The 15,669-nt window shown below is 50.3% G+C and overlaps 1 protein-coding gene and 1 non-coding gene across 6 annotated transcripts in view; one reads left to right on the top strand and one right to left on the bottom strand.

Annotated features, from left to right (window-relative positions):
• Nucleotides 1-15,669, bottom strand: part of GALNT6 (polypeptide N-acetylgalactosaminyltransferase 6) — a 39,029-nt gene that overhangs the window by 2,440 nt on the left and 20,920 nt on the right. For all 5 annotated transcript variants that reach the window (XM_061127580.1, XM_061127581.1, XM_061127584.1 and 2 more), the window contains 7 exons: nt 10,163-10,312; nt 8,909-9,143; nt 5,383-5,500; nt 3,398-3,598; nt 2,731-2,862; nt 2,018-2,119; nt 345-497 (listed from right to left, as the gene is read on the bottom strand). In XM_061127580.1, the coding sequence (XP_060983563.1) occupies nt 345-497; nt 2,018-2,119; nt 2,731-2,862; nt 3,398-3,598; nt 5,383-5,500; nt 8,909-9,143; nt 10,163-10,312 (1,091 nt within the window). The remainder of the gene's footprint in view (nt 1-344; nt 498-2,017; nt 2,120-2,730; nt 2,863-3,397; nt 3,599-5,382; nt 5,501-8,908; nt 9,144-10,162; nt 10,313-15,669) is intronic.
• On the top strand, nt 11,505-11,577 carry TRNAG-CCC (transfer RNA glycine (anticodon CCC)). Its single transcript has one exon. It is a non-coding gene; the product is annotated as a tRNA-Gly (tRNA).

Here is a 15,669-nt window from a genome sequence, read left to right as displayed (position 1 = left end):
GTACATGAGTGTACAGCCTTGTGGTTGGCACACAGAGGCCAGGTGGTAACCATGAGTGACTCTTCAACTTCATCTCCTGGGGATCAGCCTAAAAATACTTGAACTATGACAGAACTGGCCCTAGACCATAACCCCACCGCCATCTTTATATCAATCAGAATCAGCCATCACCAAACATTACTTAAGTCCCGTGAACCCTGCCTGTGACCAAGCTCACATTCTCCATACTTTCTACATTGTCTGGATCCATCCCATAGTATCTCAGGAAGAAGATGCAGAAGGAAGGGAGGGCGCAGTTGTGGCCTCAGGTTCTTGATTCTGAGCTTTTGGGACAGCTGACTCACCTGGGTGAATTCCCATTCCTCATCCTTGGGCACTTGGCTATTCTTGCCAGTGAAGTGGCAGCTCCTAAGGCCCAGAGTGCCAGCACTGGCATGTAGACACAGCTGCTTTGCGATGTTGTGGCGAAGGTCTCTCTGGGTTGTGTACTCAAAGTACTAGAACGGAAGACAAGAGAAGGTTCAAGCCAACAGCCCGAGATACCAATCACAGATGACCTCTTGGGGAGGAAGGGAGTGGGTGCCAAGATTTCAGTAATTCATGTGGCACCGTATCTGGGTTATACTGGAATAATAGATAATAGTTACTAAATATTTTTTCTTTAGGTAAAAATTTAACTTAGGGAATTCCCTGGCAGTCCAGGGAACTTCCACTGCAGAGGGTATGGGTTCGATCCCTGGTCAGAGAACTAAGATCTTGCAAGCCACAAGGCTCGACCAAAAAAAAAAAAAGTAAAAAAAATTAACTTTGCCTCATTAAAGCGTTATCTATGAAATCATGTGTTTGATATGCTGGTTCTTTGTTAATAGGTTACTATAGCAAAAATGTTCACCACTATACCACCTAAAATCACTGTGCAGGCCAGTGGTACAGGCAATGGCTTCAGAATGACTTTGTCTTCACTTGCATATGTTGGCATCCTATTCCGTGTCCCTGCCACTTTTTCCTTCCTTCAGCTCTGCTTCAAGTGCCTCTTACTTATCAAACACTGGGCATTCAAGGTAGATTGAGGAACTGGAGCCAGGGAGGTTACTAGTTATTCTTCAGGAAAAGAGCTGGACATTGTAGCACAGGGGGATGGGCCCTTACAGTGGATGCAGGTAACTGTGAGATGTCAGTAGGGAGTTGTTTTGGGGTCACTGATGGGTGGTAGGATCAGAGTGGTAGCTTCTGGGCAGGGGAGGCATTGAACATAGTTGAATGTAAGGGCTTCCCTGGTAGTCCAGTGATTAAGAATACACTTTGCAATGCAGGGGACACCGGTTCAATCTTTGATCTGGAAAGATCCCATATGCCTTGGGACACTAAGCCCCTGTGCCATAACTCCTGAGCCTGCATTCTAGAGCCCATGAGTCACAATTATTGAGCCCATGTGTCACAACTATTGAAGCCTCTAGAGCCTGTGCTCTGCGCTAAGAGAAGCCACTGAAATGAGAAGCCCCAGCACTGTAACTGAAGAAAGACTGTGTGCAGCAATGAAAACCCAGAACAGCCAAAAATAAATAAATCTCAAAAGTCAAGTCACAAGTTTGTCACTTAAAAAATATAATAAATGGGCCTCCTGGAAATAGCACACACGCACACAAAAGTTGAGTGTAGGTGAGGGAAAGGGCTCAAAAATTTTTCACGGTCACCCTAAAACATCACTCAGCAGCTCACATCCTCCAGCATGCTTCCTGTGATAAACAATCCTCCCCTCCCAGCCCCACTCTACCAGCCAGCACTGCTGCCCTCTCCTCTCTGGGTGCCCTTGATCCACACTTAGGACCTTATCTGTCTGTATCATGCGTTTCCCCTCAGACTGGGGGCTTCCTGAGGGCAGGACTGGTATCTCCTTCTCTTTCTGGATCTCTCCCACCCTTGTCCTCAGGAAAGGGCTATTCTGTGTGGAGAAAGGGGGTGTGTGCAGACAGGAGATGCCCCAGGAGACAGGCCAGTCAGGGGCTGGGCTGTGTACCTGATTGCCGCCGAGGCCGTGGCAGGCATACAGGATGAGGGGCTTTCCCCCGTTGTTGTTCTCTCCCACGTCCAGGCAGTGATCCACGCCGAGGTTCTTGAGCTGCAGGATGGTGAGCAGAAAGGGGACCCAGGGGAGCACAATGAGGGGGTTTTTTGGTTTGTGGTGTACGGTCCATCTGGAATAAATCTGCATGGCTGCATTCCCCCTCTCTGACCTTCCTCTCCCACTCATTAATCCAGATGCCTGGAGTGAATGGCAAATGAGGTGCAGAACCCAGGGACTGGGCAAGGGCAGGGTGGGCAACCAGGCAGGTCTCTGGGAGAAGCCCTCAGCCTGTGGGAATGTCCTTCTGAGCAGTGGTTCTCAAAAGTGTGATCCCCAGACCCTCAGCATTGCCTGAGGGCTGGTTAGAAATGCAAATTGTCAGGCCCCATCTCAGTCCTCCTGAATCAACACACAGTGTCTTAACAAGCCTTTCTGGTGACTGATGCAAGTGAGTGTTTGAGAACCACTGCTTACAGGCTGTTTCCTCCTTAAGAGATTTTTAGCTAGCTCTAGGAGCCCGGGTGGCCTCCAGGTCCCCCTCCTGGATAAACAAGTGTGGAGAGTAAAAATCGATTGTTTCTCATCCAGCTATGGGCTCAGTGGTCCTGAAACTTCTCCCGGGGCTTCTGGGATGATGGGTAGGCATATTTGTTCTCAAGACTCACAGCTCCAAAGAAGGTGGGCTTCAGGTCAGGGACAAACATCTCCGGGTAAATGTTGTCCAGGAACCAGGAAAAGTTGCGACAGTTTAGTCGTTCCCTCAGCTGCAGTCGTTCCGAAATGTCACCAAAGGATTTCTGTCAATTAAGGCAGCCCCCAAAGGGTCAGTTTCACCAGGCTTGACCTTCCTGTCTGGGCAGATGTAGCCTAGGGTTTCTGGGACCACTTTCTCCCAGAATGGGTCTCATGCTCATTCCCAATCAGTTGGGGTTCCTGTCGGCTCCACGTCTAATCCCAAACCCCCTGCCTTGGCTTTGGGATCCCCACCCATAGCACTCCCCATCTCCTGTGAACTCTTAGTTTTCCTCCAGTCTTCAATTTCTGGTTTCTCAGAGCAAAGCCATTCTTCCTGTAAGAGGTTCTTCCTCCAAATCTTGTCTCCCTCCCCTTCTAAAAGATGCTGGGGCTCTTCAGGCAGGGACAACAAAACCTGCCCTTCCTCATTCTCTAGCCTCCAAAATAGAGCCTGGGCTCTAGCTCCCAAGGCCTGAGGGGTAAAGGCACCGGGTGGCGGAGCTGAGTGGGCCTCCATCATCATGAAGCCCTGGATCAGGTTTTGTGATTATGCCCTTCTCTTCATCCGAACCTCTCCTGAGCATCCTCCCCTCTCACCTCTCGGGCCATCTGTGCTGCCTGCAGATTTCTCCTGTAGAAAATCTCCTTGTAGCCATCCATCCAGACCTCAGCCAGGCGCACTTGGTTGCGAGCAATGACATTGATGCCCTTGGGGAAGGTGTGGGGGCTCTTGGTACGGAACACGTGGCCGACCACAGAGCAGGGGATAATCTCCAGCTGGCCGCCACACTGCCACACCTGCCGTAAGATGAGACGGGGTGGGGTTTTCAGTGGGTGGGTGGGACAACCTACCCCAAGCAACTCTGTTCCATTCCCAGGGTGCCAAACCCCAGGTCCACGAAATCAGGGAAATACCCCTCTCTCCTCCAGAAAAAAGAGACACTGACTAGGCCTCTTCACAGGCCGTAACTACACAATCCCTGGCTCTCTGATATGGTTCACTTTGGATTTAAGCAAGCGGAAATTTGCGGGGTCCTGAGGGTTACCAGGGCCCACTTTGGAGAAGAGACAGATGACCAAGTTTACATCCATCTACCTACTCTGAGCTCTGGCGCCACCTGGCTTTTTGACCCAGAAAGGTGATTTTATCAGCTTACTCAAGTGTTACTGGAAACTCAGGAACTCAAGTTCCTTCAAATGGAGATGGACTTGTGACCCAATCAAAGCATCAATTCACTAATTAAAAGCCACCATTAGGTGGTTTATGGCAATCACCTGACCTTTAGTACAGTAGCCTCCTTACAGAAAGACTGAACAGAGGTCAGAGGCTCATGAACTAGCCCAGAATCAGAACCCTGGGAATTATGGTGCTAAGTTGGTGACTGTTCTCTGTCAGAGGGCTGGTTTAGGACACCCCTTCCACTTGCGTCTTCTTTTTTAGGTTTTAGATTGGGAGGTATGTTGTTATTCATTTGATTTTTCTTTCTTTATTTTAAGTAGAGGCTAATTACTTTACAATATTGTAGTGGTTTTGGCATACATTGACATGAATCAGTCATGGGTTTTCAGGTGTTCCCCATCCTGAACCTCCCCCCCACCTCCCTCCCCATCCCATCCCTCTGGGTCATCCCAGTGCACCAGCCCCAAGCACCCTGTCTCACGCATCCAACCTGGACTGGTGATCTGTTTCACATATGATAATATACATGTTTCAGTGCTATTCAGACAGCAGCAACAGAAATGCATAATCATAGCCATAGTAACAGCAATGATATCAATGACGTGCTTATACATGCCAGGCATTGTGATAAGTGACTTCACTGTTGTTGTTAGTCACTCAGTCGTGTCCGACTCTCTGCAACCCCATGGACTGCAGCATGCCCAGCTTCCCTGTCCTTCACTATCTCCCATAGTTTGCTCAAACTCATGTCCATTGAGTCGACAATCCCATCCAAATGACTTCATAAGCAAGCTCATTTCCTTGTTAACTACTTTCCCCTGGACAGAGATTTGTGTCGATTTCACCACAAGGAAGCCTTTCTTGCCAACCTAATCCTGATTTGCTTTATTCCTGGAATCCCTCAGAGTTCCGGGGTCCACCAGAATTTGGGCCATCATCTTCTCTTACAGTTATGAAGAGCATGCTGAGCATAGGGGAGAGTAACTCCAAAGGCTACCAAGGCATGTGTCCTCTGATCTGGAAAGTGAAGCCTGGTTTTTCCAGAAAGAGGATAGTGACTGCTTACTGAACTGTCCCACCTTCACCCTAATTCTGTTCCCACAGACATCATGAAAGATGTCACCAGTCCCCAGATGTCCGGTCCCTGTTACCCCACTACCCCTTCCCTCTTAGGGGTTCTGCCCAGTCATCTGTTGCCATATGTCCAATCTGAGTCCCATGACCTTACTGCCATGGACGGGGGTGGGGGGACAGAGGAAAGGTGGTGTCATGATGGGGAAGAGCCACCCTTCCAAGTTCAGCTCCAGACATGCCAACCCTGCTGCTGCCTAAGAGACAGGGTCTCAGGTCATCCGTACCCCGGGACGTTGTGGTTCCCCCACGAAGCCCTCTTCGCTCTCACCCGGAAGGACATTTCCACGTTCTCCCCTCCCCAGATCTCCATCTGATTATCATAGGTACCGATGTGCTCAAAGTAGGACTTGGAGATAGAGAAGAGGCCACCAGCAAACGTCGGGGACCTGGAGAGACAAAGGGAAAAGCATGTGCATCTCCTGGGGGGAAGCGGGGTCACAGCCCAGCGTGGAAAGGGGCGGACTCACTGCAGATGCTTCTAAGACTCCCTCCCTCCTCCTTTCTTCTCGTCTGGAACATGCAGCTACTAACTCATTCACTTAGCAAATGTTTATTGAGCTTTTATTCTTTGCCTTCTAGGATCAGGTCCAAGAGAGATGTAAAGATCATGACTGTCTTCTAAAAGGTACTCATGGACTTCCCTGGTGGTCCAGTGGTTAAGAATCTGCCTTGCAATGTCGGGGACACGGGTTCGATCCCTGGTCTGGGAAGATTCCACAGGCCTCGGACAGCTGGTGTGCCTAGAGCCTGTTGTTTGCAACAAGACAAGCCACCACCATGAGAAGCCGCCACACAACAATGAAGACCCAGCACAGCCAACAGTAAATAAATAAATAATAATAATAAAAGGCACTTGTTTACTCATACAACTGGGTATATTACACATGGGCTACCTGGGGTTGTGTTATGTATTAGTCATACAGAGTAAAGAGACAGATCTTTTCCTCTGAGTACTCAGGGCAATAGCTGAGAGAAAAGCCACCATCTTTTGCTTTTTGGCAGCAAAGTTCATAAAGCATAGTAGATACTCAGTCATCAGAAGCTGTGTGAAACCGGTTTTGGACATAGGTGCTCCCGGAAACAGGGTAGGGAGTGAGGTGAAATTAAACTTAATTTGGACTAAAGGGAGCATTTGGAGATTACAAAAAGATTCTGGCTTTCAGACAAAGGCAGGGAGGCACGGACCCACACTTAGATAAACTGACAAAACCTCAAGAACTTAGATATCACACTGCTCACAACAGGGGCTGAGCTAAGGGGTGGGAGCTGGGGAGACAGGAGTGCACATGTGTCACTCACTGTTGGTCTCTGTGCCAGGCCAGGCTGGCTCGGATGGGGCTTTGCTGCCCTCAGTGGGCAGCTCCATGTGGCACAGCCAAGCAGAAACCTTCTCTGTAAGCCCAGGACCAGTCAAGGAGTTTCAGACACAGCAGGGCCTCAATCGGCATTCACTGGCTGACTAGTTAAGGCGACCACACAGGAGCCTGAAGTTGGTGTTAGCCTACCGCTGTTCTCGTTGCCCTGAGGTTGGCTCATGTAGCCACCTTCTGGAAGGAATTTCGGTTGGGAAACCCTCAAGCTCAGGCAGGCTTTTGTCCCTGGCTTTGACTTCTCCTAGGGGTTCTAAGCCAGTCCAAGTAAGGCCAAGGAAGGCTCAGAGAGTCCTAGGACCCTAGATGAGCATTTTGGAACTAACCGTCTGCTTCTTGAGGGTCTCCTGGACCTAAGCCTGTCTCTTGGCTTTTTTCTTTTTAATATTTATTTACTTAATTTAGGCTGCACCAGGTCTTAGTTGCAGCACGCAGGATCTTTAGTGCGGCATATGGGAGCTAGTTCCCTGACCAGGGATCAAACCCAGGTCCCTGCATTGGGAGCTCAGAATCTTAACCACTGGACCACCAGGGAAGTCTCTGTCTCTTGGCTTTGGGAGGTCCCTCTGACTAAGAAGCCACTGACAAATTATCTCTGAGGATAAACTACACGGGGAACATCACTAGAGACTCACAATCAATAGGCAACCTCTGGAAACTCTCTGTATTTCCTGGCCTGCTTCCTGGGGTCCCCTGGGTCCTCACCTCTCCTCTTAGTCTCCTGTTAACTTTGGGAGTGGAGGAAGAGAGGGTGCTACCTGCAGGTCTCCTGGCGGGTACCAGGCAAAGTGCCGGAGGCAAGCAAGCACACCACCAGGGCATTCGGACCAGGGAGCAGACTCATTCCTCAAACACTGGAGCTTTGTCTTCCAGCTGTATGGTCCTTGGACATCGGAGCAGGGGACGTCAGTGATGGGTGGGGGCCAGGTGCCCTGTCCCTGACTGTGCCACTGTGTGCCTGGCCCCCAGCTTGGGGGGAGGGGGCTTTGTTGCTGTACATCCCAAACAAAAGACATCTATGAATCAAGCAGAGAGTCCATAGGGAGTTCCAATTTCTTCTCTCTCTCTCTCCTCTCTTCTCCTTTCCTTTCTGCCCCTTTGCTGCTGCTTCTCTTCCTTCCAAAGGAGACAGAGCAGCAGGCTGTTTTAGATCCATGGGATTCCTTCCTGCAGCCTCTCTGCTGAGGCTCTGGGTGGCATTTCTTAGGATCTGGGGACATGGAAGGGGAGAAAGCCTTCCCTCCCAACTCTGCTCACTATATCCCCAAACTCTTAGTCCCCCCCCCCCACCCCCTGGTATATGTTTGGTTGACCCTTCAGTTTCCTGGCCAGTATAGAAAAACAGTGGTACAGATAATCCAGAAGCAATGGATACTCTAAAAGTCACTCCTCAGTCTGATTGAGATGTCTGTAATCTCTAATCGCACCCACAGTCTGAGAGGGAGGAGTAGGGTGGGTGTGTTGGGAGAAGGCAAAGCCAGCTGGGCATCAAACAATGGATAAACTTTCAAGCACCTGCCTTCTAGCTCAGGGGTTGGCAGACTGTGGCCTGTGGGTCAAAGCTGGCCTGTTTCTAAGGTTCTGGCACAGAATAGTTTTTACATTTTGAAAAGATTTTTTTTTGGTAGCTGCATGTATGTATGTGTGTGGGTGCTCAGTTGTGTCCAACTCTTTGCAGCCCCACAGACTGCAGCCTGCCAGGCTCTTCTCTCCATGGGATTTTCCAGGTAAGAATATTGGAGTAGGTTGCCATTTCCTACTTGGCAGTTTCTTTACCACTGTGCCACCTGAGAAGCCCTAGCTGGCAAAACCTAAAATACCTGCTATCTGGTCCTTTCCTGAAAAAGTTCAGGACAACTGCAACACATTGCCAATTGCAAAACATTCATCTATCTTTCTTTAAGACGTTCTCAGTCTTTTCAAAGATGGCCACTTGGCTGCACACATCACCCCCTCTCATTACAATGGCTGTTTTACAATGGTCTCTACCCCCTATCTCTCTGCAAGCAGCCATCATGTCCTTTCTACCTGAAGGGAAGAATTAACAAGACAAAGTACAGAAGGCCCTGAACCCTGGGCCTGGCACAAGGAAGAAGGAGAGTGAGAGCCAACTGTTATGGCACCAGGCAGGACAGCACCATGGTGGGGGGACAGGCTTGTGGCCAAACTGGTGGGATGGGCACTCTTGCTCCCCCAGTTTCCAGGGTGGCATAGGCTGGGGCCAACAGTTAGTCCTGGCCAACTGACCAGGAACCTCAGCATTCTCATCTGCAAAACAGGCTAATCATAGTACCTACCTCAAGGGAATGACGATTAAATATGCTAAGCTCTTCACACAACACCCAATAAATGCTGACCTGCGATGGCCCAGGTCCCTGTGACTGCAGAGGCCAGGCTGGGGGCCCACAAGCCTGCGATACTTACTTGATGGGGTAGGTCTCATCCTTGCGCCTCTGCTTCTCTCGTGCAGGTAAAGCCTCCCAGCCGAAGGTCAGGCTCCAGTCAAAGTTGCCCCGACTCTGGACTCGGCCTCTCTGGATGGGCTTGGAAAACTCAAAAGTGTTCAGGTCAATGGTGACGATGTTTGGGCTCACCACCACTGTCTCGTCCTCGGCGATGCGAGCCAGGAGGGGCTCCAGCCAGCCATGGAAGCACTCACCTGCAGGCCAGGGCCAGGAGACCGCAGTCAGGGTCCTGCCCCGCAGCCAGCCTGCACCCTCCGGCCAGTGGGGAGCCCCAGGAGGACAAGTGCCTGCTCCCCAGTTGCAGGCAGGGAAACACGTGCAAGCTCCACAGTCACCGAGAGTGGACAGAGATCTCCCAGGACCCACCTACACCTGCCCCTCCTCCCAGAGAGGTGGAAATGGCTTTGGAGGAGATAATAGAGGTATCAGGGGAGAAACACGGAGGCTCCAAAGGCACAGGGAGGCCGTAGAGGGCTGCCTTCAGGGAATGCAGGCTAGCCACTCAGTTGACTCTCCCCACCTGAGTGTGGGTCTCATGCAGGGTGCCCTTCTCCCCGGGGTCTCTGCACCTCATGCTTCAGCTCTAGCTGCAGAATAATCACCCCTTGGGGATTTCTGATGAACTACAGAGATGATTTGGCCCCTGGAGTGATGATTTTGTTGGTGTGTATGGCTGGCATCCTTATCCCACTTGATAAAGGAGAAGACTGAGGCTCAGTTAGTGGCAGGGTCAGAACACAAATCCAGGTCTTCTGACTTCAAGTCTACAGCTTCTCAGAATATGTATCATTGCTTTCAGGGAACACTTTTTTCCCCCTGACAACAGCAAGGGAAGTGTGCTGTTTGGGGTCAAGAAGCAGGGCTTCCTGCCTCCATGTGGAAAGGGCCACACCGAACAGCGCCCAGAGCCAGTCAAAGGGGCTGAGCTCAGAATGAGGTACAGATCGGGAGAGCGGGGAGAGGAGTGTCTAGGCTCTAGAACATACTCCCAGCAACTGTGGGGTCCCCAGTGGTTATAGGGCTGTGCGTGCCTCCTGATAACCATCCTAGGGAATAGAGTGAGAAAGGGGTAGAAGAATCTGGGGGAGTCCCAAGCCTGCTTCGCTCCTGGGACAGCAGAGCAGGCAGAGGCCTGGGTGATGCGGGGGTCCCAGCTTTTCCTTCTGCCAGGGAGGGAAGGTGGGGCAGAGCCAGACCGGCCCCCTTTACTCACAGTGGGCATCCAGGAAGGTGAGCACCTCCGCCTGGGCCACATTGGCTCCCAGCAGCCGGGCGGTGATCAGCCCCTTCCGCTCCTGCTGCCGCACCACCCGCACCACCTGCAGCTGTTTCACGTACTGCTCCAGGGGCTCCTTCAAGTACTCTGGAAGACACAGGGTCATTGCCACCCGCTCAACACTTTGTCACAAACCAAATTCCCCATTGCACTTCCCAAGTGGCACGGGTAGCACAACCCATAGGGTCGCACAGACACAACAGAAGCGACTTGGTGGTGGTTTAGTTGCTAAGTCATGTCGAACTCTTGCAACACCATGGACTGTAGCCTGCCAGGCTCCTCTGTCCATGGGATTCTCCAGGCAAGAATACTGGAGTGGGTTGCCATACTCTCCTCCAGGGGATCTTCTCAACCCAGGAATTGAACCGAGTCTCCTGCACTGCAGGCAGATTCTTTACTGAGCTACAAGGGAAGCACATATAATCTCCTATGGGCACCAAGTCCGGGCACTCTCAGGCCTCCAGCAGGCCTGCATTTTAACCCTCTCTCGCACCTACTGTGCTGAGCAACTTCACTGAAGCCCAAGGTGGGGGTGGGGGGCATGGAGGAGGTCCCCACAGCCCATGGCCATCTTGCCAGGACACTCCACTGGCTCCGCAGCGCCCACCTTGTGTCTGTGTATCGGCTTCTTCTGATGTCGGAGACAGGACCTCAGAGCTGTGTTTCTTTGGTTTCAAATCAAATATAAACTTCTGATGACGGCTCTCAGATGCCTCTTTTGGCCTCAACTCTCTCTCAGCTCCTGATTTTCAGAGCTGTGTTTCAGGCTTCCCCTCCTTTCCACACCCGGGGTTTGGCAGTCATTTCTCTATGTCTGAGTCCCTGTCTCCCAGGCTCTTCAGAGCAAGTCTGACAGGTAGAGCACACACAAGTGTACATTTCTGGCTTCTGGGGCAGCAGCAAGATGTCTTACTCTAATCCTCTTTATTACCTCCTCTGCACGTGGGATTCTTTAGGAAGATGAAATGATGCAGAACAGTTTTGAAATTAAATTTAAAACCCAGGTATCCAGTGCCTGCATAGCCAGGCACAGCAGTGAGCCTGTCTGCCCAGGGAGCGGGCGACTGCAGGGTAGGTGATGAAGGAACGCCAGAGGTGACACAGGGCTGGGGGAGACTGCAGGAGAGGCCAACGCCCGAATTGGAGAGGGGGTATGGAAAGCTCTTTGAAGGGTGGGGTATCTGATGAGATCTCCAGTTCATTCTGAGAGAGGGCTCACTTCAGGACCCTTGTTAATCAGTCAGAAACCCTCAGAGCATTAAAAAAAGCCTTAGGGACTTCCTTGGTGGTCCAGTGGCTAAGACTCTGTACTCCCAATGCAGGGAGCCCAGGTTCAATTCCTGGTTAGGGAACTAGACCCCACATGCCGCAAGAAGATTGATCTTGTGTGCCACGACTAAGACCCCGTGCAGCCAACTAAACAAGTAATAATAAATAAAATAAAATACACTTACTCAAGATTTTAAATATATACATAGTTTTAAAAAAATAACCCTATCCTGAAGCAATCCATCTTGGAACATAGTCCAAATCGTAGTGATGATTCATTAACTGCTGTTTTGGTTTATCTGTGCCGCTGCTGTGTTCCCCACTGCGCAGAACGGATGGCCTGTGGTTTCAGAAGTGGTGGGGTGGGGCAGGAGTGAAAACTGACTGTGTCCTTTCTCTCTCGAGGGGTGTGGGGTCAGACCAGTGCTTAGGCCTTGCTCCCACCGTCATATCATACAAACTGGGGGCTGTTTTTGTGCAGGTGCAATTGATCTCTCCCTCTCTACTTCTTATTTTTGGCTGTGCCATGTGGCATGTGGGATCTTGGTTCTCTGACCAGGGACTGAACCAGGGTCCTCGGCAGTGGAAGCATGAAGTCTTAACCACTGGACCACCTGGGAAGTCCGTCTCTCTACTTTGAAACACACACACACACACACACACACACACACACACGCATTGTGTCCAAATACTGGAGCACCTACTACATGCCAGTCACGGGATTAGGTGCTTCCATGCTAACTTTCTTATTTAATCTTCTCTGTGAAAATTAAAGAGCTTCCCACGGAGCTCAGTGGTAAAGGATTCGCCTGCCAACGCAGGAGCCCCAGGAGACACAGGTTTGACCCCTGGGTTGGGAAGATCCCCTGGAGAAGGAAATGACAGCTCACTCCAGTGTTCTTGCCTGGAGAATCCCCATGGACAGAGAAGCCTGCTGGGCTACAGTCCATGGGGTCACCAAGAGTCCAACATGACTGAGCAACTGAGCACCCACATGAAGATTAAAATGCTATGAAATAGGGAGTATTGTCCCTGGGGTTTATGAGTCAAAATTAGCCTCATTTGGCAGCTTCAGCCTAGCACTCACTTAGGGTACACGTGTGAACACGCTGCCAGGTGCCAGCCACTGTCCCGGGCAGGGCGGGGCAGGTCTGAGTCCTGCCTGCTCAGAGCTCCTAGGCTCATCCTCCAAGCACAGCCCCCAGCGTGGGCTCTAACAGGAAGGTGGGAGGAACTCTGCGCGGGAGCCTTGCCTTCTCAGCATGGCTGACGTTTCCCCTGAGAACATAACTGTGCTCACAGGAAGTTCATGGTGATGGAGAGAACCCAGAGACAGAACATCAGAGGAAGTGGGTTTTGTGGTAAGGGCCCGCCACGCGCTGAGCCGTGAATGTCAGGGGCGCCTGAGCTCTACAGAGCCCTTCTCCCACCCCTTTCTCCAATCCCGGTGGCGAGGTGGGACCTGGGAATTCTGAGCTTGAGCCTCAGGCCCTCTGAAGAGGGTGAGACAACACCCCTGAGTAATGCCCCTCCTTGGACCCACTGGACAGACACCCCAGAGCGGAGTGCAGAAGAGCTGAGCACGGAGACAGTCGGGCCCATCCATTCTCTCTTAGGTTCCCCAGGTGACAGCCTCCTCATTTAGGTTCATTCCTCACAATCAAAGTCTACAAGACTCCTGTGACCTCCCCTACACATGTCTTACTCAGTCCCCTGTGCGGAACATTATCTATATGCAGATGCCCCTGGGCCTTTTTTCCTGGCCTTAAATCTTCACTTGGATGTCTAACAAACCACAAAACTGGATTTCTTTGGTGGTCCAGCAGTTAAGATTCCGTGCTTCCACTGAAGGGGGCACGGGTTTGATCCCTGGTTGGGGAAGATCCTGCATGCCTCGTGGCCAAATAAATTAAACAAAACAAAACAAAAAACCCCACAAACCTAACACGCCTGAAATGGAACCCCAGATTTCTTCCCTACCTGCCCTCCTAGCCTCCCCTCTGTACCATTATCCCAACAGCTGCTCTAACCTAGGAATTGTGCTAAACTCTCCCCCTCTTCCCACTGCCCACAATCAGTCCATCAGCAAGTAAGGCCAGTTTTCCATCGCCATTGCACCTCAGCAATAATGTCTTAACTTATCTCCCGACCTCTGTCCTATACCCCCCCTTCCCAATCTACTCTTTTTTTTTTCATTTTTTCAATTTTGATTTTTTTGTTCATCATGGACTTTTTTTTTTTTTTTTTGGCGTCAATTTTTATTTTTTGGTCATGCTGTGAGGCATGTAGTATCTTAATTCCCCAATCAGGGATTGAATCCATGCCCCCTGCAGTGGAAGCACATAGTTTTAACCACTGGACCACCAAGGAAGTGCCCCCAGTCTCCTCTTGACACAGCACCCACAGTGAATTCTCTCTTAAAGCCATGAATCAGATCATGTCACTATAACGGTTTAAAATTTCACTTAAAAAAGTGAATCCAAGACTTCACTGGTGATTCAGTGGTAAAGAAACCACCTGCCAATGCAGGAGAGAAGCCTGTGCACCACAACCAGAGTGTAGCCTCCTACTATCCACAACCAGAGAAAAGTCTGTGCAGCAATGAAGACCCAGCACAGCCATAAAAATTAAAAAAAAAAAAAGAATCCAGAGACTTCCCTCGTGGTCCAGTGGTTAAGACTCCATCTCCCAATGCAGGGGTCATGGGTTCAACCCCTGGTCAGGGAACTAAGGTCCCACATGCTTCAGGGTGCCACCAAAAAAATTAATCTAAACAGTATGACACCTCCTCAAAAAATTAAACAAAGAACTACCATATGATACAGCAATTCCATTTCTGGGTATTTAATAAAATAATAGAGATCAGAGACACAAACAAATATTTGTATATCCATGTGGATAGCAATATTTTGGCTATTATTCACAATAGCCAAACATGAGGCAACAGTCCAAATCTCCATGGGTGAATGAATGAATAACAAATGTGAACTATACTAACAGTGACATGCGTGTGTGCTCTGTGCGTGCTCAGCCGCTTCAGTCGTGTCTGACTCTTTGAGACCCCATGGACTGTAGCCCACCAGGCTCCTCTGTCCATGGGATTCTCCAGGCAAGAATACTGGAGTGGACTTGTCGTGCCCTTCTCCAGTCTTAAAAAGGAAGCAAATTCTGACACATCACAACATGGATGAACCTCGAAGATGTTATGCTTAGTGAAGTAAGTCAGACACAAAAGGTAACTGCATGATTCCACTTGTACAAGATATCAAGAGTAGTCAAATTCCTAGACCGAAAGTGGAATGGGGGTTGCCGAGGGCTGGGGTGCTGGGAATAGGGAGTTATTGTTTAATGGGCGCAGAGTTTCAGTTTGGGAAGATGAAAGAGTTCTGGCGATGGTTTTACGACGAGAATGTATTTAATGCCATTGAATGGAACACTTAAAAAATGGTTAATTTGGTAAATTTTATGTATATTTTACCACACACCCCCTAAAAATCCAAACAGTGACTACTGCTTACCAAGGTCTTGTGATTCAGCTCTGTTCACCTTTGTAAACTGTTTGTACCAGTGCTGTCTCTGCCTCCTTGCTCACATCTCTGCAGTCATCCTGGTCTTATTTCTGCTCAGCTCTCTGGGTCCCTGGTAAGTGTCTGAATTCCTCCCCCTCATTTAGTGAATTCCCACAGGAGGGCGGCATAGGTTCTCTGCCTCAGCCTTCCGACCTGGGGCAGGGCAGGGCTTCGGACAAGGGGAGGCCCAGTTGGGAGCACGGTGGATTGACAGGCGTGGGAAGGCCAGTTTTTGGGAGCTCGTGAAACATGCCGGATCAAGGGTGGACCTCAGGTGCTGACCTGGCCATGCAGGAGGGAAGCCTGTGCCTGGGAAAGGACTGTGAGGTAGGAAAAGAAAAAGTTCTTCAGCCTGGCTCCAGAGTTCTTTTTGATATCTGCCCCCCAGTATCAAATGCCTGTACGCTTGTGCTCAAACCATGCTGCTGGGCACCTGGACAGGAGGACAGAGAGCCTGGACATTGAATTTCAGCACAGACACAGCCCTCGTGTGTGTGAAATGAGAGCCAGTTAATCTGATCAAACGGTCAGTCGTGTGGGGAACTTTATCCGGCCATGGCTGCAGAGATTACCATGGATCTGAGGATATTTTTCTTTCTTTGCCAA

This window comes from Dama dama, chromosome 3 (assembly GCF_033118175.1).
Source record: "Dama dama isolate Ldn47 chromosome 3, ASM3311817v1, whole genome shotgun sequence".
NCBI classification, from domain to species: domain Eukaryota; kingdom Metazoa; phylum Chordata; class Mammalia; order Artiodactyla; family Cervidae; genus Dama; species Dama dama.
Note: the sequence above shows the minus strand (reverse complement) of the source record. Positions and strands in the feature narration are given on the sequence as shown.